The sequence below is a fragment of the Sturnus vulgaris genome, chromosome 1, assembly GCF_052056855.1.
Source record: "Sturnus vulgaris isolate bStuVul1 chromosome 1, bStuVul1.hap1, whole genome shotgun sequence".
Classification (NCBI taxonomy): domain Eukaryota; kingdom Metazoa; phylum Chordata; class Aves; order Passeriformes; family Sturnidae; genus Sturnus; species Sturnus vulgaris.
This window is the reverse complement of record NC_142243.1, coordinates 117,144,174-117,169,382: the sequence shown is the minus strand read 5'-3', so window position 1 is coordinate 117,169,382 and position 25,209 is coordinate 117,144,174. Positions and strand designations below refer to the sequence as shown.

General features: G+C 35.5%; 1 protein-coding gene across 2 annotated transcripts in view; it reads left to right on the top strand.

Annotated features, from left to right (window-relative positions):
• RB1CC1 (RB1 inducible coiled-coil 1) overlaps positions 1 to 25,209 on the top strand; it is a 64,662-nt gene that overhangs the window by 3,581 nt on the left and 35,872 nt on the right. For both annotated transcript variants that reach the window (XM_014881627.2, XM_014881623.2), the window contains exons 2-6: positions 9,352 to 9,470; positions 11,327 to 11,454; positions 13,867 to 13,993; positions 14,251 to 14,421; positions 24,259 to 24,461. In XM_014881627.2, the coding sequence (XP_014737113.1) occupies positions 11,384 to 11,454; positions 13,867 to 13,993; positions 14,251 to 14,421; positions 24,259 to 24,461 (572 nt within the window). In that variant the 5' untranslated portion in view covers positions 9,352 to 9,470; positions 11,327 to 11,383. The remainder of the gene's footprint in view (positions 1 to 9,351; positions 9,471 to 11,326; positions 11,455 to 13,866; positions 13,994 to 14,250; positions 14,422 to 24,258; positions 24,462 to 25,209) is intronic.

The window sequence follows — 25,209 nt, the reverse complement described above, 5'->3', positions numbered from 1 at the left end:
TCTTCTATGCATCTCCAGGTGTGTATTTTCCTTTTGTTGTTCAGGTTTGCAGTCCATGGTTCAGCAGGGTTCTGAGCTCAAGCTACCAGCTCAAGCAACATCTCAGTGTAGCTTTTTATGTCCATGCGAGATGTTGACAGTTCCTTTTGGAAGCAGATTTTGCAGCTGGGCCTGCTGTCTTTATCACATCAAGGTGAAACGATTACGGTGTGCTATATATAAAGCTCTAGTAGTTTGTGCATCTAAAAAATAAGCTGTGGTAGACTGTTTTCTATTAATTAGTACAAATAAGTACAAAAAAGGGCTTACTGGAATGCTATATTAATTTCTTTCTGACCTGTGTTAATTACTTGTTAATGGAAAGTAAAATGTAAAACTGCTTTGTTGACTAGTTGTCCTAGTCAAATGTCCTGCATCTGTCTTGCTGTGTAATGCTATGGGATCAATGAGAAGAATGGTGTGTGAATATTTGAGAGCAGCTCTGCCTAAGTAATGTTCTAATGGGTTTTTAGCTGATTTCAGAACATGGATTTATTTTCTCTTTATAAAATAGCTCATGTTTTCTTACCTCTTAAGGCTTTCTTTTAAAACAGTACCTTTGCTTTTTCAGGATAGTAGGAAAGCTGGGGTGGCCATAGTGAAATAGTGTGTTCAGTATTTCGATTGCATGTTGCTTTTAATTGGAGGGATTATGTGGAATTAGTATCTGTATGACACATCAATCTTCATTATTTTTCTTGAAGATGTGTTTGACAGGCCAGTGTGCTGTTTTCATTTTGAGCAGATTGAAAATGATATGTATTTTAGAGGTAGAATGCAGTACTGAAGAACTAATTATAAGGGAGAGTTTTACTGACATCATGAATTCAAAAAGTCATACCACCCTTAGCAAAGCAAAAGTATAAATTCTGTAAGAATTGCACTTTGCTGAGGTCTGATTTTTGAATGTTTGAGGTAGCTGTTTCTAAGTTCCCAAATTCTATTTTGATTTAGTTCTATGATTGAACATGTTGTGCTCTTCTGTGTTGTAGTTATAGCTGAAGTACTTTTTTCTCTTTATCATTTGAATGGTGTTTTTTTCCTTATATTGCAGGGAGTTTCAGTGTCAGTGCTTTATCTTAAACTTCGAGTTTTTTGATGCCAAGTAGCTGTGCTGGTACGTCAGAAGTGTGAAAATTTGACCCTTATTTATTGTAGTTGGCTTAGGATAAACAGTTCATTCTGAGAAAATGGTGCTTTTATTTATACAGTTTTTCTTCCATCCTCCACAGTGTGTATTTTTATTAAATTCAGATGAAGTGAAGATTCTTACATAAGAATATATTGTGTAACAGGACTAGAAACTGTCTTCTAATACATATTGCTTATACTATATTGTAAGTGTTCTACTATTAAATTCAAGCTGACGTCTCTATTTAAAACTATCCTTTACGAGTACTTGTGTTGTCTGTTGATTGAAAGAGACTTGATTCTCACCCAGTGAATGGTTTGAAAATATGACTCAAAATTCTCAGTTCTGTCTGAATGAAGTGGGGGAGGGGGTAGTGCATAAACTTTCCTTTTTATATAAAGGCTTGGTGGTAAAATACCTATACATTTCAAAAAGCAAATGTATTATAACGACATTTTCACATGCTCTAAACAGCACATCCAGGGTTCAATAAGGCAGGAATATAGTTGTAATACCTCAATCATTGTAAGTTGTGTTTTTCTGTGGTTTTCTTGGGGTTTCTTTGGTGTTTGTATAGTTTTAAAGTTGGTAGAAGTGCATAATAGAGTTTATTGGTGCACCTTGTTAGCTGTTATAAGCTACCGAAGATTTCTATTCCAGAAGGGCACGAAGGGCATATGAAAATTAGAAAACACCTTCTTGAGATTAGAGACAATTTAATTCTACAAACTATGCTGCATCTTTTCTCATTTCTCAGCACATTGCTGTTATCTTCTTTCACACTGTTGCCAGTAGAGATCCGAAGATGATTAGTAAATATGTGATATCCAAGAAGAGTTAATAAACTGATCTGAGAAGAATCTAGACATTTTTGAATATGTGTTCCTAGGGAGACTGGGGGTTGTATCAGCTCTGCATCTTGCTGATGGTCATTTACTTTCAGGTACCACTGAAAAATAAAAGAAGGTTGATTAATAGGAGGAGGTTGATAGGTGACATGTGAGTTATAAGTAACTTAGAATTTATCAAATTTCTCTTTTTTATATTTAGGTCATGGAAGTTCAAATACAAATTTTATAATTAATATAGGATAAGAAGAATTTGAAAGAAGTTTGAGAGTTGCAAACCAATTAAAGAGTTTACCAGGATGGTAGTGGATTTCCTTATTGCTAGAAAACTTTAATGTTTTTTTTTAATCTGATTGCTTATGAATAGAAATTAAGGAAGAACCTGTGACTTTTATGTAGACTGTCAGACTAAATCACAAGGGTCTTTGCTTACCTTGCATTTCATTATTGTCAGTTTTTGACTTTCTTTTTCATCTGTAGTGTTTTCATTCCTGTGAAGTAAATTCCATGTAATCAGTCTTAGGTTCTGTATTATTGTCTTTTAAATGGTTCTGGCCAAGATTTTTCTCTTTTCCACGTAAAAGGTTAAAAAAAAATAGTTGTAATATTAGTATTTTATATCTGAAGAGGGAAGAACAGGAGAAATGGCCTCCTAGATTATGTTTTGAGAAACTGTCCTTGGTTGCATCTGTAGTAATTGAAAATTTTTAAGCTATCTTAGCTTGCTTTTTAAGAGGGTACTGGTTTGAGTTTTTTTACTAGGTTTCCAAGATGTGATCTATTAGTAACTGAGGATGGCACGGGCAGTTAGAAATGTGGATGATACCTTCTGAAAATTTTCACTTGTGATTATCCTCTGTGTTCATTGGCCTCTTTCCAGCCTTAGCTGAGGTGTAATTTGTGGAGTTATGTAATGAATCACATCATGGAACCGATTTGAGCTATCAGTATCTTGGAGAAGTGTGCTGTTTCTAACTTATTACAGCCAAGTCATCCAGTTTATTCCACATCCAGGTAGTTGCACCATTGAAAGTTGGTGCAGGGAAAGGAGCAGAAGAAGAACTGGTTGAGGAAAGGGATTCATAAATCTGGTACTCTTTCTGTTGCAAGAGTTTGTGGTCTTGGTTGATCAGAGAGTGTTAGTGGAAGAAGTGTTGGTGCCGACTTGTCTGAGTTGAGTATAAAAAATAATGGAATTTTTGTTGTCTGTTTCTTGCAGAATTGTTTGCAAACACTGGTAGATTTTACATGCTAATTACTTTAAAGAGTATGTGCTTACAGGAAGAACCTTCCCACCACTATGGAGTCAGTCAGTAACTTGAATTAAACTACCTGAAGCTCCATGTACCCCAGAGTACTAATCTTTGCAAAGAGAATGTATTAATCTCTGTTATTTGAGGGAGGCTTGTACTCCACAAATGCTTTGAAATGGAAAAATTATACATTTAAAAAAGAAAAATCTGACAAAGCCTTCAGTTAACTGTAAAAAACTAAGGCGCAGACAGCTGTGGAAAGACTTGTTTCCATCAATTAAAAACAAAAAAAGGAAAGAAAGACAAGGTATACTTCTACAGGCTATGGGCTGTTTCTTAGCAATAAGATTGTCAGAAATCCTAGATTTGTTTTCTGACTCGTACCTGTTAACTGAGGCACAGAAGTTTTGCTTTCTATCATGTAAAAGATGTGAGGTTTTGAAAAATGGGGTAAAATCGTGCTTACTATTGGAAGAGAAGAGCTTTTGTCTGATCTATTATACAGTCTGTGTTTTGGCAGCTCCTCAGATCAGTGAAAACCAGTGTAAATAGATGCTAACAACCAGATTTGAAGCTTTGTAGTCACGTCCATATGGAACCATGACACAGTGCCTGATAATGTGCTTGTTGCCTCATGTACATGTTTGAAACTATTGCATTCCTAGAATTCACTGTGTAAGTTTTGTCTGAACTTGTGAGAAGCTGCCTTGTTTTGAGCCACACCAATTTCAAAGTCACTCTTTAATGTACAGTGTTTTCTTGCCTGCCCAGATTTGCTTTTGATCTGCTCTTTCACCCTTGATGTTGCTGAGGACCTCTGAAGGCATTGCAGCATCTCCTTAGCTGAATGAGGAGCTTCCATGTAATTCATAGTTGTAGGAGCAACTCTGAATATGATGGCCATATGTAACTTAAGTATTAGGTTAGTAATATATAAAATTATTCATCTTAAAGGAGGGGAAGGGGGGGAAGAGGTCTCTTAGACTATGAAATACTGAGTTATGACTTTTGAAATTCCTCTTTAGTGAATTGAGAAGTAGAGATGTAGGAATGTGTCTTGGTTGCTTGCAGGATTGCAGCTTGGCTCTTGGGTTGAGTGGTAAAGGCTTGCTTTGCTGACCAGCAGCTGAGTTTGAGAGCTGTTAAGAACACAGTGACTGTTGGAGATGCTGTAATTAAGTAACCGCCTCTGTGCCTGGTGCACATCTCAACATATAAATAGAGCTCCAGATGGCACCTTACAGATGTCAGGGATTGACAGACTTTCTTTAAGACTACAGTGTGGCTTGAACATGAGGTTTATAGGCTTTGATATAAGGTGGTAATGGGAGATAGGATCTCCACCTTCAGTAATATATATCTTGGTGATTAAATGTGGTGTTCTCATTAAATTTATTTGGGAGGAGTAGAAGAACTAAATTATTCTCTGCAGCTGGGTCAGGAGGGGCCGTACTACTTATTCATCACATAGCTTAGGGCTGTGTTTTTTTTAATTTTTAGTTTTGAAGTTTTCTGAGTGCCTTTTAAAACATATTTCCTTTCAACAGTTGGCTATCCAGAAAATGGTACGCATTTGCACTGTATTTTAGAAACAGCCTTTTCTCTTGCATAATGTGTTACTGAAGAATGTGTGCCCTCACAGTGAGGTTACTCTTTCTATTCTTCTGGTGCTGGTAGTAGTAATGTTCTGAAAAATTAAGGTATTTCTTGTTGGATGCATTAGGTTGCAGTATTGAAGAAAGATCGTTGAAGCCTACTTTTAGATAGGATCTTACAACTGACATTAAGAAAGATGTTAGTTGCATTAAATTTAGCTTCAGTTTCTGTTTTCATTTTCCTTTGATTTATATACTATGAAATACTCTGCTTCTGGGGTCTGCAAGTTGGAGCAAGAGAGCATTTTTTGAGAAGGGCACTTGAAAAAAAAAACCAAAGGAAGTGGAGGTAGAAGGCAAGTTTATTGAAGAAAAGAAAGGTACATTCTGCACTGGTCTTGTACCTTTGTCTATTATGGAGTTGCTTAAGTAGAGGTGAAGCAGGAAATCCTATTCTGAAAGGTTAAATCACAGGAACTGTAGCCTCTGAGAGGCAAGCCTTGAGACTTGCGGTATGGAAATGAAGCATAATTTAATAACATGCTAATGTGCTCCAAAGTTTACTCCAACTCGAAAGGTAATACAGGTATATTGGCCTTGAGGGGAGATGTTATGCAGATAAGATATTTACTGGCTGAAGAATAGCACTTGATTCTTTTCAAGCATGTCACAACTTGTCAGCCTTTGCCTCAGATGAATTACCCTTTTGACAGGCAGAAATTCTGTGGTGTCCTGTGAGACTCCTGACCCAGGCAATTGGGGGTAATATTTGACTCATATAGGAGACACTGTTACCTCCAGCGTAGCCTCAGCACTTCTGCAGTAAGGGAAGTGAAACTTCTTTATCAGCAGCACACAGATGGTGATGACACAGAAGTCTATGAATGTATAATAGCAGTGTGGAATTGCAGACACTGAATGAACAGTCTTGCCTTGATCAGGTAATTCAGCTAGTTCTATCTGCTTTCAGGCTTGAGCCCATTTTGACCTGGAGATAAATACAGGGGTAAAAGAGTTTGGGCCTCTTGTTTCTGTCTGACCTGGCAGGTGAAGCATTGATAAGTACCACACTTAGCATACAGATGTGGAGCAGCACTTCCCTGCTCTTCGCTGGGAACAAAAAGCAAGATACCTTATACTGCTTGTGTGTTGGTGTTGTGGATGGAATTTTACAACACTGGGTTTAAAGGAAAGCCATTACCTCGGCATAGTTCAGTTTAAATTTTATGGTATTTAAGAAAAAATTATCAGTATCTCTGTTTGCTCAAATTTAGTTTGTAATCCAGATTATAAAGGAAGTATGGGAAATGAGATGTCAGAAGCATGAGCGTGAACAATTAAGATAATACAGAGGGAACTTAATGAATAAAGTGAAGTTGATTAATGTCCCTTTAAACCCAAGTAGCATAAATGCTGATTTCTGTCTTTGTCCTGCTCAGAATGCCATGATTCAGTGTTCAAGTTTGTGAAGTTGGAAGGAATTGTACCATGAAACAATGGAACAGTCAGCATTGGATAATTAGAACAGGGATTCTACATTTAAAGGCAGAAATGGATAGTTAATGTAGCCATAGGATTATTTGTAGAATACTGTGAAACCTGTGATGCCTGTGCTGTAATGACAAAAGGAGTCTCTAAGCAGACATTAATTTCATTTTAGCGCTGTAACAATGAGCAGGTTCTGAACTGAGATACATCTCAATACTTGTAAACAGCATATGTTGAAAGTATTGATCAACACTGACTTCAAAAGTAGTTGGTTGCTGAAGAGTTTGTATTATATAGGAAAAGACTGCAGTAATTGCATTGCAATGTGAATAGAGTGTAGAGTTGTGAAATCTGTTAAAACCACCACAGTGTATTCATGGCTGCTTTTGGTGTTTTATTACCTAATGTGACAATATGCATATTTTCAATTAAATATGAAAGCTTCTTATACTTTGTGCCATTCTTACATTTTTGTCATCTCATCTATTTTCTTTTATTTATACCTACCATATTCTGTCTGAGCTGGCAGCTGTTACAGAAAATTTCCAATGTTCAGCTATTTTTTTGATGGTGTTACTGCTAATTCATGGCAGTTGGTCCTACAGACTTCTATTCCATAGTGTGAAGGATTTAGTTCATATGATAGCATGAATCTAATGCTGCCAGTCACAGTTTAAACAAATAATCTAGGTGGATTAATAATTTGTGGTTTTGTTTGATTACATAGATAGCAGCTCTGTCGTCAGTAGCTGTCAAATTGTGTAGTTGTTGAGCCTCTATTCAAACAAATAAAAATATTTTCTGCAGCATAACACCAGAAGCCTTAAAACCTGTAACACTACGTAAGAGTTTAAAGCTAAAAATGAATAAATAAAGCCTGATACTCTCCTAATGTCCTGTTGTGGTTATACAAACAGAAGAAGAGCAAAATATGTGTGGATATATTCTTTTGAAGCTTGATGGTGTGACTTTTACCCCAAGATTATTTTAAGAACTTGTGTTAGTTACTGCTTGATGATGACAATATTGTGGAATATTTGGAACAAATTTGAAGGCTAATTTGTGATATGTAGCTGACCTTGCCTATAATAGTCTGCAATAACCTGACCTTTGAAAGAAACTTGGGCAGTTGTGGTAGGTTTTCATGAATACCCTCTGTAACTGAACACAAGCAGATGCTGTCCAGAGATGCAAGACTAGGGAGAGCTCTCAAAATTAATTTTCTTCTGGTGTTGTGAAAACAGGCAGCTGGAGAGAGACACTTGACATAGTTATTTCCTACTGAAGGGAGGAAGAGCTGCAGTGTATCTTTGTTGGACATCAGTGAATCTGCAGGAGAGGTTGCTGTTTAATGCATGTATTCTCTGGAGCGTTGCTTTACATCATTCTCCTCATCCTGAAAGTGTTCCCTAAAATTTGTTACAAGCTTGAGAGTGGGTGAATTCTGTGGAATTTGTAAATTCTACCTTTTTTTTTTTTTTTAAGAGTAATTTAATACAAATGTGTCCTACCTGCATTAGTGTAGTTTTTTTCCCCCAGCATTGTTTGCTGAAATGTAGGGTGAAGAAAAGAGCACTTGGTTGTTTTTTTTTTGTCCTAGTCGTTGCAAAAAATAAGACTGGAGATTGTGTTGTGTTCCTAGTTTGTGGCAGAAGTATTTCAGTAGTTTCATGTTCATGTGAATTACTTTGACCTAAAAAAAGTATTCATAAAGTCATTTTGCTTAAGTACAACTACTGACTGCTGATAGCTAAATGGGAGGAGGACACTTCAATTGCAATTTTTTTAATGGTTGCACTTAAACACACTGGTTATTTCCCTGTTATTGTACCTTTGCTTCTGATAAAGTGTCATGTGTGCATTTTGCATAGACATGACGAGGGAGTGGACAAAAGGAAGATAATTTTTCTGTTCCATGACTATAAAATAATTTTTCCTTTATTAAGGTTTTCAAATGTGGGATGGAGTGTTTTTGATTTATCTGTAGTAGCCTAGGGTGTATAAAATGGTTTACATGTTCTAATGGTTTTCAGGCTTCAGCAAGCCTATTTTTAGTAATGGATTATCACCCTTTATAGTGCCTGATCATCTTCTCAGAAAGCTTGCTAGGGCATTAACATGATAGAAATAATGTTTATTTGCAGTTTGGAGTTTGTGCACTTGCTTCAATGCCCTGAGCCCGACAGCTCATGACATGTTCTTTGCCAAGGTTCCTTCTCCTTTGGCACTTCCACTTAACTGACCAGAGTTAAAATGAAGGTAGGGTATTTAAAATGAATTTAGGGTAGCCTAAAACGGTCATCTTTGCTGGTCTGGCTCATTTTGGTTTTTGTAGTTTCCATCGTAGTTTAAAAAGCAGTTCTGGGAGAGCAAGCCCCTGGATGCAGTCACAAGCAGCTGGGAGTGGTAACATCCTCAGTTTATTTAAAAAATAGAATAAATAAATCTAACACATGTTTTGAAGGTAGGTGAATGGCTTATTTAGACCTTTTTTGGTTACCTTTCAGGTAAAGAAAGTGATACTGATTCCTGAAGGAATCTGTGAGAGACAGCTGCTGGATAAGACTTTTCATTCAACAGCAGTAGGATGTATGCCTTTTAATGCTGGATTTTCTTAGATAAATGGCATTGTTAAGACGTTCTCTGTTGCCCTCAGCATCACTGTATCAGCATTCTGCACCAGTTCTGTAAAATAATTTCAGTTAATGAAAAGGCAAGCAGTTCTTTATAGTGAACTAAATTTCTCTCCTTGTAAACACTCAAAAGTATGATTAACAGTTATTTCAAACAAAAATGATGAGCAGAAGTACTCAGATGTGTAGCAGTTCTGGGCAGACTTGTGACTGGATAGCATTGTTAATTAACAAAACCCCAAACAACTACCACATAATTATTCTTCTGGCATTAACATACATTGATTTCTGTATTAGACGTAATTATCATCATAAAATCCTGACATTTTAATAGTAATTGCATTCTGAATGTTTTCTTTGCAGATCTTCTCTGGCTTTGAACAGCCATGCTACTCTATTGCCAAAAATCAAGCGAAGCAAATGTGTGCTGTTACTCTCCTCTTGAATTTGAAGAAAGTGGTAGCTCTGTGTAATGCCTGAAGGTAATTCTTTCTTTGTCTGAAGTTAAAAAGTTAGAGACTCTTGATGTATGGTAGATGCTGTCATAAATATTGTTGATCTTAATAATGTTTCTTCTTTCTATGTTTTAGTTAGGTTTAGTGTTATGGTATGGATGGCTAAATGCTTGATTAAAATTTTGCTTTGTGTGTGTCTTGGACAGATTCTCTCTTAAATATTGCTTTAGGTTGGGTAATAATGTTCATATGAAAACTAGGTACTATACAAGCCTTTTGTTGTGCTTTGATGGCAAATAGTTTCTTTTTTGTGTTTTTTTGGTTTTTTTAATGGTTGTTTCTAATTCTACCTGGATCACAGTCAGGAATACTCTTTGGAAAAAGAAGGGTGTGTGCATGAGACTGATCAATTTTGAAACATGGTCTAAATAATTTATTAATAAAATAAGGAACTTTTAGCTAGTCCTTGGTGTTAAGCAGTTTTTACCTGTCTAATAACTTAGTTTATAGAGTATGTTCTTTTTCTGATTAAAGTGAAGCTGGTGCCACTGAGTATAGTGTAAGGAGCCACACAGAGTTCGGGTATAAGGACAACAAAACTCTCTTGGGATCAAATTATTTAACTGGTCCTTTTTTATTTGATGTGCCTCTGTTTCTGAAGCCTTGTTGTGAAAATGTATGTTTTAACTAGGACTGTAATTAATGCTTGAAAAGTGTGAGGATAGCTGCTCTCTTGTGAGCAAGCTCTTATGACTTTCTGGAATAAGTATTCTGATAAAACCTCTGCCCCCTCCTCATATTAATGGCATGTTTGTTATTTTTCTCTGTGCTTTGTCAGTTTTTCTATGTGTAGGCAAAGAGATAAATGAAATTTCAGACTAATTTTCGAGTAATATGATTAGCTGCATAAACCCTCTATGTGTGTCCTGTTAATAGTTCAAGGTAAAAGGGACGACTTATATCACCTGTGTAGTAATTTAATCCAAAAAGTCATTTTTATAATGATATAAAAGTATTACTTTGTGGCTAAAACTTACAGCTTAACTTTTTGTAATTCCTTCCACATAAAAATGTCAGGTTATTAGTGATTGCAGTGCTCTATTTCTGCAGCAGCTTTGGTAGTGTGGTGGAAATTACTCATATGCTTCCTAGCTCCTAAGGAGAAGAGAAAAAGTATGAAGTACTTCAGTGATAGAATCTCAAATTAAATCTCAGTGTTTTATGAGGCAGGTTAAAGTTTTTCACCTATCACACACACACGAGAAAAACACATGCATAGGGTTACTCATCCAGGTTCTTGTAGGGCAAAGGACTGAAAATGTGTGTTGACCTGCACGTTCTTGCTTGAATACTTCATGTTTGCTGTGAGTAACAAAGAAAGAAGCTACAGATTTAGCTTATGCTAACATAACAGAAGAAAACTTTTTTTTTTTGCCAATCCTTTGATTTCTGAGGAAAAAAGTATGGATAGGGATAGCAGTGAGCAGATAGAATTATTAGATTGTGCTGCTGTTTATAAAATCTGGAAATTACTATCTGGGGCTTTAAAAAGGTATTTAATAATTGAGAAAAAGCAGGTAATCATCTGGGATGATGGGTTCTGCAACTGGAAGTAATATTTTCTTATTTTCTGATTTAGTTTCTTTTATTCTTCTCAGTGTATATTCTTTTGTATTCTCCTTAATGTCTGTATATGCAGAGACTTACCTTGACTGTGTTTCTAGCTAGAGAGACAGCATCTCTTTCTTTGGTAGCAAATAAAGAACTGTGGAATGTGAGCACTGATGTATTCACACACTATGTATCTGAAAGAGTGTTTTTGAAAGCATGTGTGTGTCTTTTTCATAACTCTGTGAAACTAACACTTGACATTTTTGTTTCAGTTTCTAAATGATTTTAGCAGTGGAAGTTATAAACTTCAGAGACCTAAAGAAATCATCATGAAGCTATATGTATTTTTGGTCAACACTGGAACTACCCTTACATTTGATACTGAACTTGCTGTACAAAAGTAAGAGAGTAAATAAATTGTATATTGATTGTTTTAAATTAAAAAGTGTGTATACTTGTATATACTAAGTATTTGACAGATAAAGATGAGATTTTTTTTTTTTTTTAGTATGCCATTGTAGTTTTCCTCCAGGCTTTCTGGTATTTGAGTGAATTTTGGTGATTTTTTACTTCTTTTTTCTATGATTAGCGTTTTCAGTGCCTTGCCAGGTGATTGTGTGTGATTCCATGAAAGAGTAGAGAAGTTATTTACTTTCTGGGACAGTGGCAGAGGCTGACCTGCTCCTCACTGAGTGTGGTGTTGTGTTTGGTGCTTTTTGAAAAAACTGTCAGAATAACTTCTGATCTTTTGTGCCCTTTTTTGGAATAGTATTTTTATTTGGATTTTCTCTACAAAAGGCTTATTTTTTTTACTGTCTGGCATAGAGGGAGTTCTGCAGGTTGTTCTTTCTCTTGTCAGTACACTCATCCTGAAGAACATGTGTGGTCTGGAATGTGTTTAGATGAGATGCTAAAGAATTGGCATGAAGGTTTATATCTCATGGCTAAATAGGTAAAAAGTTGGTTCTGTGCTATGTTGTAAAGCTCCAAACTATTCTGCATTATTTTATATGTAAGCCATGAACTTCTGAATGCCCAACTGCCTGAAGCATGATCAGCATTAGAGAATCAAGGTTAAGTCCCAACAATTTTAATGTTTGTATTTTCTTTTTCACTGTGTACTAAAAGCATCTTCCAAATGTATAGATACTTTTTAGAGAGGTTTGTATTGTATCCTTTTTTATTGTTCTCATGTGCAAGAGACCTTGGGGGGTAGCAAGAGCCAAGCTCACCTGCTGCCCTCATATTCTGTCAGTGATGAATGTGTTGCAAGTAACTGGCAAGAAAGATTTCTACCATGGATTTTTTTTTTTCTAATTCATTGCTTCCTTTCTCCTGAATTCCTGTTTGTAATTTTATGAAAAGAGACTATTTAGACTGTTTTTTTTTGGGCTCTTCTCTAAAGCCAACTGACAGTCAGGCTATTACTGAGCATGAAATAGTGTTTCAGCTATTCTGTTTCTATTGAGTCATTTACAGATGTGCCCACACTTCTGTAAGCTGTGTGATACATTTAGACATTACGTATCTAAATCATGGTGAATGAGGTGCAGCATCAAAGCTGCCATGCCAGGCTCTTAGTAATTTGTTATGGGCCCACTTTTTGCTCAGTTGGATTGTTCTTTGAGAAAGCTTTCCAACAAATGAACCATACAAAATCAAAGACTCTTCAGTTGAACGGTGTAACTGCTTATTCTGTATATCTGTATGTATAGACTTGGTCTTTCTAGTAAGACTAACTTTCTTAGGTTCTTCACTTGCGTCCTTGTACATGGACAGGCAAGTTATCTTCCTAAAGAGCACAGAGATGATAGGTGAATAGCTACAGTAACACAGCTAGCAAGTACAAGCTTGTGCTCATGAGAGATTTGTAATGAATTTATGATGTCATGCTGAATCATGGTTGTTTTAAATAACAGATCTTTATGATCTTTTTCAAGTAACAGTAACGCTGTAGTTTCCTGCCAGTAATATTAAAACTATTGGTGCTTTATATTATTCACTTCGTACTCTGACGCTTTTTTGTACCTTTACACAGGTGCTGCCACAGTGTGTTATGTTAGCTGGGGTCAGTAACTGTGTCAGATTAGTAAATTCTTGTTTACTTTGCTGTTTACAAGTGTCTTAATGACAAAGTCTAGAACTGTCTTTAAAATATACAGTAATGTTGAGATGTCATCAGCTAGAATGAAATGTGTGAGGCTGGTGAATTAAAACCAGAAATGGTCTGTTGATATTGATACACTATTTCTGTGTTAAAGTTGGTGATGTTTATATTAATTTGTTATATATATTGATTATTAAGTTTCCTGTTATTGTTAATTGCTTTATGGTACTTCATATACATAAGTATATCGGTCAGAGTTTATTAGGTGGAATTGTGGTTATGATGTGAATAATAAAGTTTTGATAGTCTTGACTTCTAGGGATTTAACAAGTCAGCAGTTTGGTCATAAAGTGTAAATTCAAGGAACACAATATGACTTTTACAGCTGTTACCTTAATGCTTGGTGTGACTTAATCCAGACTTTCAGCATGCTAACAGACCCTGCAAAAAATATTGCTGGTGACTTATCAGCAATGCAGAGGCTGATTTCTTTTGGCTGATAGCTTATTAACTGGATATCCAGAATGCAACACATCACAGCACTTATAAACCTTAGAAATATGTCATTGTGCAAAAATAAAAATATTTATTTTAAAAATGTTCTGCTTTGACACGGACAAGTCACCTGTGTCTTTTACAGAAATATGTAAAATTAGAGACATAAGTAATGTGATAGCATCATCTTCTCTTCCCATTTTTTTTCAGTGTGGCTGATCTGAAACATGCAATTCAAACAAAGTATAAGATTGCCATTCAGCACCAAGTACTGGTTGTCAATGGTGGAGAGTGTATGGCACCAGACAGAAGAGTGTGTAGTTACAGTGCTGGAACAGTAAGTGCATGCTACATTCTTAAACTTTCATTTATAGGGGAAGAAAAAGATTCATTACTAAGGGATTTTTAAGTATTTTACAAAGTGTGTTGTTTGCTGGATTTCTTTGATTTGAGATCAGGTGTTGATGTATTCAGCTTCTAAGTGTAGATTTTAACTTGTTCTCAAGACATGTTACCCACGTGAGGAAATAATTAATCATTCAACAGTAAGCTGCCTTTACTCAGTGTTTGGTTTTGTTTCCTTTTTGAGTGTAGGATACCAACCCAATTTTTTTATTCAACAAAGAAATGATTTTGTGTGAACGTCCACCAGCTATCCCCAAAACCACATTTTCAGCAGAGAATGAGATGGAATTGAAAGTAGAAGAATCTCTTATGATGCCTGCAGTGTTTCATACAGTAGCATCACGAACACAGCTTGCTGTGGTAAGTAGATTGTTACTGGATTTGCACACCAAAGGAAAATATGTCAGAGGGAAAGCTTGATGTAAAATATGAAATAGTTTCTTCAAAAGGCTGTAAGAATGGTGTATTAGTATACTCTTCAGAACCTTTGTCTCAGAGTTTCAAGGTAAGTTTTGAAATGTGCTTGCTTCTTCAGCATGTTCAGAGCTTCTTTCAAAACTGTAGTGTAAAACACTGTTTGGATATGTACGTTTGCAGTATTTGCAAAACAAAAGCAAATAGATCAGGTTGCTTTGGACCATGTCTTAATGCACTGTCTTGTTTTCAGTGTCCTCAGTCTGCCTCAACCTGAAATGAGAAAAGTAGCTTTGGAAGTGTTGTTAACCCAAGTAGAAAATTAACACTATCATTCTTTAAGGCATCTTGCCAAACTTATTTTCCATGTTTTAAATATAAACAACTGGTGAGGAATTAATAAAACTAAGCTTTTTCCCAAAATTCAGGTTCCTTATTATTGAGTACTGCCTTTTTCTTGCATATTGCATATATCTACGTGCAAACTGGTCAGAAGTCCAATTTGATTATTTCTGTGTTGGTTCGACAGGGGAAATTTGCTCCCTGCAGCATGGGCAGTAAGACACCAAGTGTGCATGCAGTAAAAACCAGTTTCATACTCAAGACACTGACACAATGCCTTTAATAGCTGGACTGATTATGCTTCTGTATTAAAAACTGATCTCATTTTCTTTACAAATTTTACATTTACATGGATTAAATATTTTTTGTATCTCTAAAGATTATTTAGGCTTCCAGTGGTTGGCAGCAGGGGAATACTTAGGTGGAGCACTTCACACAAAATGAATAGTGATATATTTTTTGTCTTGGTAATGAAATTTCTTTGTTTCAGTTACAGCTTTAATGCAGTTGAGAAGAACATTTAGCACTTGAAGTGGCTGGGTTTAATACCATACAGCAGAATTTAGAGAAGTGTTAATTGTTGCATATAGAGCAGGGATTTTGGTTTCACCCTTGGTATCCTGGCCTGTCAGGAGGGGGAAAGTTCTCTTGAATAATGTGAAATAATGTGACCTTGACATACTGTCTGATTGAAGGCAAGGATTGAGTTCAGTACACTCTCTTTTTCTCTCCCCCACCTGTTGACAGAGCTGACTTTGTAAATAGGACCTTGAGTTATTAGGTATCTGTGAGTCATATGACTGTCATAGTGCAGAGTGGATATCAGTGTGAATTCAGCTAAGGAGTAGGAGGTTTTCAGTTGTGCTCTGTGAAGAGTGTGAGGGTTCTGGTTTTACCAGCTGAAACTGAAAGTGCTTTAAAACTGTTTTTTGTGAAGCATTAACAGGAGGTTATAAAAGTAAGCAAGACTGATAGCTTCTAAGTACTTAGCATTGATTTGATATGAAGAGGGGGGCCGTAGTAATTGCTACAATCTTTGTGTTTGTTTTATTGAGGGTAATGGAAGTGAAAGGTGATAAACTCAGTCTCACGTTTCTCACTGTTTTATTTGGTTTCTCTATTCTGTGCCCTGTTTTCTGCTCTTAGATTCTTAATTTGTCTTTCAGTTTGGTAAAATTTCAACAATGCAGCATATTTAGTCCCTTTGGAGTAAATTTTTTATTCCAAGGTTTTATTAAAAATACTTCTATTTAGACTTGGAAAGAATTGTTGGTGCTGCTTAGTCTTCCTGCTTAGGTTCTGAAGATGGGATTAATCTGCAGCAAATGCAAGTTTATGGCGGTGTTTATGCCTTTAAATATGTTATTTAGATCTTTACTGGCTCATTCTGGTGGCAGGTCTATAATACTATTAATATTTAGCTACAGACTGGAAAGTTTTTATATAGAGAAAGTGAGTTGATTTGCAAGGAGAAAACAAATCTTTCCATACTTAGTGTCACCTATTAGTAGTATTGCAGGACTGGGGGAAGTGTGGGGGAGGGGAGGAATTGTCTTTAAACATGGATCCAAGTAGAATAGAGGTGTTATTTTTAGCCTGCAGTTTAATTTTCAGGAAGATTATTATTTGTTCCCCACTTTTGACAGTTCTCCCCTGCTTATAAAATAGTTATAGTGATAGTATTTGTTTTCCCATGAAAAACTTGGAAATTTATTTAAAGATTAAATAGGTAGTAGTACTCTTAAATCTGATTCATCTTTACATCCACAGTTAATTTTATCCAAGATTTTAAGTGTTCTAAAGCCATAGGCTCTGTGTTAGGCATTGAAAATGAATTGAGGACTTTTCTGGGATGTCAGGGGACTGACAAATCTGTCATATGTGATAGAAGATTAGTAAATAGTCTATTGTGATTTTTAGATGCACCAAGGTGTGAAAACTGGATAAAGAAGTATTGCAGTATTGTACTGAAGTAATTTTTCATGATGCCTGCTTGAAGAATATTGAACAGTAATTCAGAAGAAACTGAGGGAGGACTTGGAATGTGGTTAGAGCATTAATCTTCTCCAAGGCTCATAAGCCTCTTGCCTGGGAGGAAGAAGGAACATGGATATTAATCCTTCTCAAAATTGATTAAGATCTGGGGAGAGCTAGAAAGGCTCTGAACCTCTGTTTGTGTGATTGATGCACCCAAAGCCACACTGAGAGTACAGTATGGGAGAGTTGCTGCAAAATAGACACGAAAAATCCAAGCTTTCTCTTTTTATTAATTCTGAAGAAATGATAACCTACTTTACCAGAAAAGCGGAATGGCAGTACTTGATGATGGAGAGGTTTTTGCCTGTTATAATTATTTAGAGCATTTTAATTGCTAAATTGATTAATTAATGTTTACTGCTAATATGGGTGCTATTACATGATGATAATGTAGTATGTTGGAGGAAAATAAGGGTTGCAGTCTAAATTATTGCTCAAGAAAATGTCTTACCTGTTCTTGTCAACAAGAAGCAGTGATGTGTAAATATTATAAGAATCTGTTGTTATTACTGTATAACTAGAAATCGTATTTTTGTTCATAGTGAAGGTCCTGGCATTCCTATGGCCTGTTGCATATATATTTGTAGGATATTAATATATGTATAAGCAGCCATTTTCCTATTCAATTAACACTAATTTCTTTGAGTTAATTGTAGACTTGTTTTAGATTTCATAACTCCTAACCAAAAATTATTCCTGTGGGGAGCTTATCTTGCATTTGGTTTTCCGTGGTACTGTTTGTCATATCAAGATACATCTGTTTCTTTCTGTTTCCATGATCTTAACATCTATTACAGATTTTCTTAAGTTTCTGTTCACTACCTATGATCTCATTATGTAGAATTCACAGCATAAAGATTAGGTAGCTTCAAAGAAGCTACATCTGTTCCCTTAACTTGTTCCATTGCTATTTAAACTGAAAATATTACTACAGGTTTTGTCATTTGCAATATGATGTCTTTGCTTATATGTTTTTTAAAAAAGCTCAGTTAAATCACCTTTCTAAGCCTTTTCATTTTATGTCTTGGCATTCTTGTTTCTTCTGGGCTAAAAGCTAGTATTTGAGATGTCTCTGCCTGAAGCATTCCAGTCTGCCTTTTTTACAACTAACCTGGTCTCTCACCTTTCTTGCAGTTGAGCAGTTCTTGCCTTGAGCTGCAATATGTGGACAGTGAGGTGCACACAGTATTTGCAAAAAGTTATGTGCACACCAGCTGAGAAGACAAGCTGTTCTCTATACAGTATATTGTGCAATAGGCTGTGTTGTGTCAATCTTGTGGTCTTTTAACACCACTGCTTAAAATAGTTTCTGGTAGCTTAGGCTTTAGGAAGGATTTTCTTTTTTTTTTTTTTTTTTTTTTTTAGTGATCCAACTGAAGTTCCCATTTCATTTGTCCAAGAAGGATATTGAATTTTTTGTGAGCAGGTATGTTTCACATTTCATGGGATGCTGCTGCAGTCATGATCAAACTGTCAATTCCTGTCAGTTCTTCTTTGAGAAGTGGAAATGAGGATGAGAAGCTGTGTGGTCATTTCATTTGGTTTGCGTAAAACCGCAGCTGTAATCATAGTACATAGTCATAGATCATTCTCAGTTTAGTTTCAAACACTTCAGATATTTAAGCCAAGAAGTACAGTCATGCTTCCTGAAAGCTGTGGATCTACTATTTAGAGAAATGCTCTTTCTACTAGAAAGTTTCTTTGAGACTCTCTGCAAAGAATTCCTTTAAAATACTTTTTTAATGTTCTTCAAGGTGTACAGTGTTTGAAATAATTGTGTTTCCAATTAATTTTGGCTAAGTTATTCGTCTGATACTCAGATATACTTCCAGCTCCTCCTAAGAAGTCCAGGTTTCTCTGTAACTCAGATTAGTGATCAGTCTCAATCTTCTAAAGTAATTGAGCAGGGTGAGGTAAAATGGGTTTTAGTTTATGCTAAGGTATGATGACAAATTTACTCTTAAGGTAGATCTTTCTAAATGCTGCTGTACTTTTTTTTTTTTTTTTTGAACCTTTGTAACCAAAACTTTAGATCAAGCTTTTTAAAAATTGATCAAAAAGAAAAGAGTTGGGTGACTTGGAATCAAGGTAGTGGAAGTTAGCACTTACCGTGTACCATGGTTTGACTCCCTGACTGTGGTGGTTTGTGTCACTTCTCAATGTGGCTTTTGATCGTAAATTCTGTCACTTGACTTCTCCAAACCTGCTTATAATATCAGATAAAACTAGTCAAAGCAGTATTGAAGAAAGTCATTAATCTTTGACTTAGAAAATAACTTTTTCTGTGGTATGCTGTGAAATAAGTACTTTCTAAGTAGGAAATAAGTCATGAACTGTGTGGACAAATGTCCAAAAGATGCAGTCACCAAAAATAATCAATATTAAAGGAGAGTGGAATAATCCAGCTGTCTACTGAAAGGAGAGAAGTTGCCATGAAATATCAGTCTCCCTCACAGTGAAGTTAACTGTTCCAATTACAGGTTTTAAAAACTGAAATCTTGAAGTGTATTTTAGTCTAGTAGGTTCACTGGTGTTACAGCTGTGGATGTATTAGATAATGGTCTTGGTTACTAATTTTGGTCAACAGGGTAACAGTTTCTTGTTGGGAAAGAATTTATCTGCTGTTACAGTGTATGAGTTTGTGGAATTTTACTTTCAAGGATCAGTTTTATTGGCCTGAAGTTGATTTTTATGGTGATTGAAGCCTGTAAGGAGTCCCTTTCACAGGGTTTCAGACACATGGCAATAGAGGACTTTGATGACTTATTTCCTTCTACCACAGGGTTTTAGAGAATGGAAAGAACCCAGGATTTCCTGAGAACTTTGGTTCTTTAGAGGTAAGTCCAAAGACCACTTAAGACAAACAGACCTTTGTTGGATTTTGCTCTTTCAGATGAGCAGAATTATGACAGTAGAATGCAGAGACAGTCTTGAAATTGATCCTAAACACTTCACCAGTTAATTTCTGCTTTAGATAAAACATTCTTTGTTGCTTCTACTGATTTTGATTGAAACCTAGAAAAAAGAATTCGTTATAATCAGAAGAATTGCCTAAATTTAAGTTGCGATTCTCAAAGGAAATAATTCAACTAAAAACTCTGTTACAACACCCAGCCAAAGATTAAATGCATTCTAGTGGCTCTGTGGATTTCTTGAAAAATTAGGTAGTGTAGATGTCTTTATTTACTCTTCAACATAACAGCACGTGGAGATTAGTCTGGGTCTCGGCACTCATGTTCTGGTAGTGGTGTTCTTTCAGGGTCCTCATTCCAGTGGTGCAGTGAGGCAGTTGGTGTTCTGGATATGCTGCTGTAGCCCAGTAGGGTGAATGTAGCCCTACAAGGCAACTGAAGTTAACTTTTGTGCTCTGTGAACCATTGGGTGTCTGCCAGTAAGACTGGAGTGTGTCTGTGAACAGTCAATGACAAAAGCAAGCCTGTTGGTAGGCAGACTTCATTTTCTGTGCTGGAGCTGGCAACCTTACTGAGAAGCATTAAAACATATGTTGGATTGCAGGCCTTTGCTTCTATGCCTGATATGATTCAGTTTTTAGACTTCATTCATTTAGCAGTGAACTGGTTAATTCTTTCTTGCATAGTGCTGTAGAGTTATATAAAATAAATTGGTCTAGATCCTTCTAAAGTAGCCCGGGATGTCTTACAAAAATGTCTGTGGAGGTAGACAGCATGTAGGAAGAACAAGCCACATCACCTGAAGGCTTATTTCAGAGGTCATGGTAAGATACAAAAGGTGCATTTGTCTAGCTTTTAATTTCACAACTTAAAGAAAATAGTTAAGTTACATAGATAGTCCGGAGGAAGCAAAACAATTTCTTTGCTTTGTTTTCTTGCTGTGTGCTTTCACGTTTTGAAAGCAGGATTGACTAAAACGAAATAAATGAATTATTTGTTTGACATAGTGTTCTTGTATGCACTCGTGTCTGCTTAGTATAGTCTAAGACTGAAACAATTCTGGCGTGTGGACAAATAGTTACTCCATGTTGTTTGACCTTCATTAGAACCATCTGTTTGAAACCTTCTGAATTCAGAGTAATATTCTTTACTATTTGAATGTAATGAGCTTATTTCATGATATGGCTTAAGAAACCAGCATCAAAAGCAGTATGGTGTTTCTGTGGACTCTTAACTGCATTCAGGTTCATCCATGCTGACAGAATTCTCTTGTTTGCCTCCCACCACCTAGACAGAATTTCTTTGGCATGTGTAAAAATAACTTTGAGAGGATGATAATACGGGATGCTGTTGTAATACCTTGCATATGTGCCCTGAAACGTGTCTGTTCATTTGTACAATATAATTTGTAGTCTGTTAGCATATGGGTGACTTTGAAAACATGTTACTTTGAAGAAACTTAGCTAATGAATTTTGATCTCAGAGTTAGCTCAGAAAAAAATCTTTTGTCTCAGAGACATGATATGTCTCAATGCTTCTGACTGAGATTATTTATGAGCAATATTTATTACAGCTTTCATAAGGAGATTTTTATTTTAATGTCCACATCTCCTGTATATACATTAAGAAGCTGCAGCTTATCTGACAATGAATACCTGGTTGAATACTTAGATGGCATTGGGGTATTTTTATATAATAGTTCCTTCAAGCATGTATCTTTTTATATGAGAGATTCTGACACTTATTGGAATGTCCTTCCTTTACAAAGTTTCTGAAAAGTTAACAAATATTAATTAACTATTATGGAAAATACTGTTTGGCCTTGCTTTTCTAGGATCCCTAGACTTCTAGGATGGGAGCTCTTGGTTTGGTTAAATTTGAGTAAATTGCCCCAGCTTCCACTCCTAGATACAGAGTGTCAGTGCTGGTTTTCAGTTGGATACCAAGCGATCTCAATCGCGAGGATTTTTTTTTCTACTTGTAGCTTCTGTTTGTGTTCGAAAGTGTTTTGCTGGGAAAACAAGCTTGTTAAAACTAGAATCTTAAATTGGCAACACTTAGGTTCTGAAAAAAGTATCAAAAGTGACATATAAAGCTTCATAGAGCAGCTCTAACATGTAACTTTTGACTTCTCTTGTGACCACAATAAACGGATCTAGCTGAAAAAGCAAACATTACCCACTAGTTAAGAATATCTCCGGGTGGAAAGTTTGGTCACATGAAGCCTAGTGCATACTTTAATGTGTTAAACATTTGAGCTGTGCTATGCCAAGTGAGTTTGTCCAAAGAAAAACAGAACTGGCGGAATTTTCTACTCAGGCTTTAAAGAAACAGCTGAATCCAGTCCTTACTTTGACTAATTGATACTCATTTGGAGGAACTACATGAAAAGACTTGATGATTAGTTTTGATTTTTTAGGTGGCTTATGTTGTTTTAAACTGTTTGAAACTAATGTGTGTTTATTGTATTTGCTCTCACTTCTGGAATTATGGCTTGTAATGGTTTGGAGTGGTATGGCTTCTTATTTGGAGGAAGGCTATCTTTGAGAGAATAAGAAAGGAACATGTTTGTGTACATTTCCAGATTGTACATTAGAATGCAGCAGAGACATTCAGTTAACTTTTCAGTTCCATATTCTTGGTATGCATTTTTTTAGTATATCTTAGGGTAAAACAGCCTGTTCTTTTGATTCCTAATATGATAACTGAGGAAGCAGTAATTCTGCTTTTTTTTTGTATGCTGTGCAAATTGCCTTTGAATATCTTGTATACAAAGTGAATTTAAGACCGTAAAAAAATCTTCAAATGTTGAAGTCAATATTCCATTAGTAAGCTTAGACAAACTGGGGATAGTCTGGAGAAAATGACTTGCAGATTTCAGCATTGTCTGGAATGGTAATTCCAGTTGTGTTATTGGTTGATTTTTGACTTAGGAAGCAAGAGTTCCTGCAGCAATTAAAATAGCCATTCTTTTCAAATCAGAAATCATCATTCTTGCATGTACAGGAAAAGTTCAGAAAACAAGAAGAGAAATGCCATCTTTACTACAAGGTGATAGGAATTTGTAATAACTTTGGATTTTGTTGGAGTTGCATATTTAACTATTTTGAATATTCATTGTTCATCTGCTGATAGCTTAGCTATCAGTGATTAGAAGGACAGTAAAATTTTGTCACACTGCTTGAAACAAGGTTTGGACTTCTGAAACAGGGACAATAATCATAACTTTGAGGTTTTGTCAGTATGAATTGTGAAATGTTTGTTCAAAATGCTGTGCAGTTTTGTTGTTTATTTCAGTATGTAAATGTTGTTGGTTCCTTAAATTTTTTTGAGTGTGCATATGTGCTGCTAACCATGTGTTCAGCAGCAAATGCATTCTGAAATGTGTTAGGTTTTTAACACTGCTTTCTCACTGTATTTTGTATAACTTGTTTTTCCATGCATGGATTTTTCACATGTATGATAGCACAGGAGAGTTGTGTTCAGTCCTGGTATAATAGCATGCTCAACCCACAAAAAGTGAAAGACCTTTTTCTTGTAGGTTAGATAGATACTAAAACCTAAAGTACAGGTGTGCACAGGAAAGTATTTTCCAAGGAGTCTGTTACTGGTAATATTTTGAGCTGAATTACTTTATGTATGACTTTTTATTGTTTTTTTATGTTTTAGTAGGCTCTTTGAGTGGAATAGCCTTTTTCTTATATTCCTAAACTTGAAATAGTTTCTTTTCCTATGAGTTGAAACTTTGGAATTTATTATAACGGGCATTGCTGTTAGTACACTTTCATTAAGATCTGGTAATTGCCATATGTAGATCTCTATTTTTAACTGTGCCAAGTGGGGTGGTAAATTCTTGCCCTCTTATGGCAGTAAAATGTGTCATCCAGTACTTTAACAGAAAAACTTCCACATGAGTTTGCAGATGCCAAGTTTCAGGGTATGTTTTAGAGTTTCATGGACACTGTACTGCTGCTTGACATGTTGCATCTGGTTTATTATTCAATGAAAGACATAAATTATTTGCCCTGCTGTTTCCTTATTCATCTCTTCTTGCACCTGATCCACCTGTGCTTTTTGCTGACTGATTGTGAGTTTTCTGTCTTGTTCTGAGCTTCTGCTTGGCTCATCAAAAGTATTGTTCTTATTGAACCTTGATTGCCAGTTTTTTCTATCATATTATTAGTACAAGGGTTATTATTTTTGTGTGTGTGCCTTGAATATTTTCTATTATCAGCATTTAATTAATTTTAGAAGGTGGTTTTGGAACTAGAATTTTCACCTCTCTGTTTTGAAGATACTTCTCAGTAAATAGTACATACTTTTTTGTCATCTAATTAACTTCCTTTATTCTTAAATGTCAAGAAAATATTATTTTTTATGAAGTTTTAAAGTAAACAACTTTTTAGCTGTCTAAATTTCATACTTTTTTGTTAATATCCTCAATAAAGTTACAACAATAGCCTGATTTGTATTTTGCTGATTGCTTTTTCAGGAAATGTATGAGGTTGCCAAGAAGCTTTGCTCCTTTTGTGAAGGTCTTGTACATGATGAACATCTTCAGCATCAAGGCTGGGCTGCCATAATGGCCAACTTGGAAGATTGTACATACTCTTACCAAAAGCTGCTTCTCAAGTTTGAAAATGTGTATTCGAGCTATTTGCAGTCCATAGATGATATCAAATTGAAACTTACACAGTAGGTTTGCTATTAAATTCATTCCCAATCTCCAAACTTACTCTATTTTAAACTTGGGTTTTTTGAATGTTTTATATCTGGTGCTTATTCTCATTAACCAAGCATGTATTAGTTTGATTATGTGTCATGGAGAACATTTTTTTTGTTCTATGCTAATGACTTTTTGTAACTGGCATTTTTCCTTGTATTTGTCAGCACAAAGAAACCTATATTGAATTATGTGGAAGATAAGCTCGTTAATGAACAGATGCTTAAGAGCTGGAGTCATTCCAAGTGTGCACTACAAAAAGCTGGATAACAAATTTACACATTAACATTTTAAAATATCTATTTACCCTTTTGAATTGATAGGTTTTTAATAACTTGAACTGATGTTTAGAATTACAATTCGTGTTGAAAGTATAACACTTTGTGTTGAAGTCATAACACAAAGTTTGAGTGAATCTGTATACCTTTGAAAGGGATGGAGGGCATGTATGTAGATATATATATGTATATCTATATATATATATATCTATATAGATATATAGATAGATAGATAGATATGTAGAGAGAGAAAGTGTGTGTCCTGCAAACTCTGGGTGTTACATCAAAGAAAATCTTTTACATCCTCATAGCCACTGTAGTATCATGGTATTTCTATTAGTGCTTTGCTTGATAGACTATAAATGGATATTAGATCCTTGAAAAAATAAACCATAAATATGTTTTGTCTTAAAAAAAAAACAGCTGAGCTTCATAGCTTTTA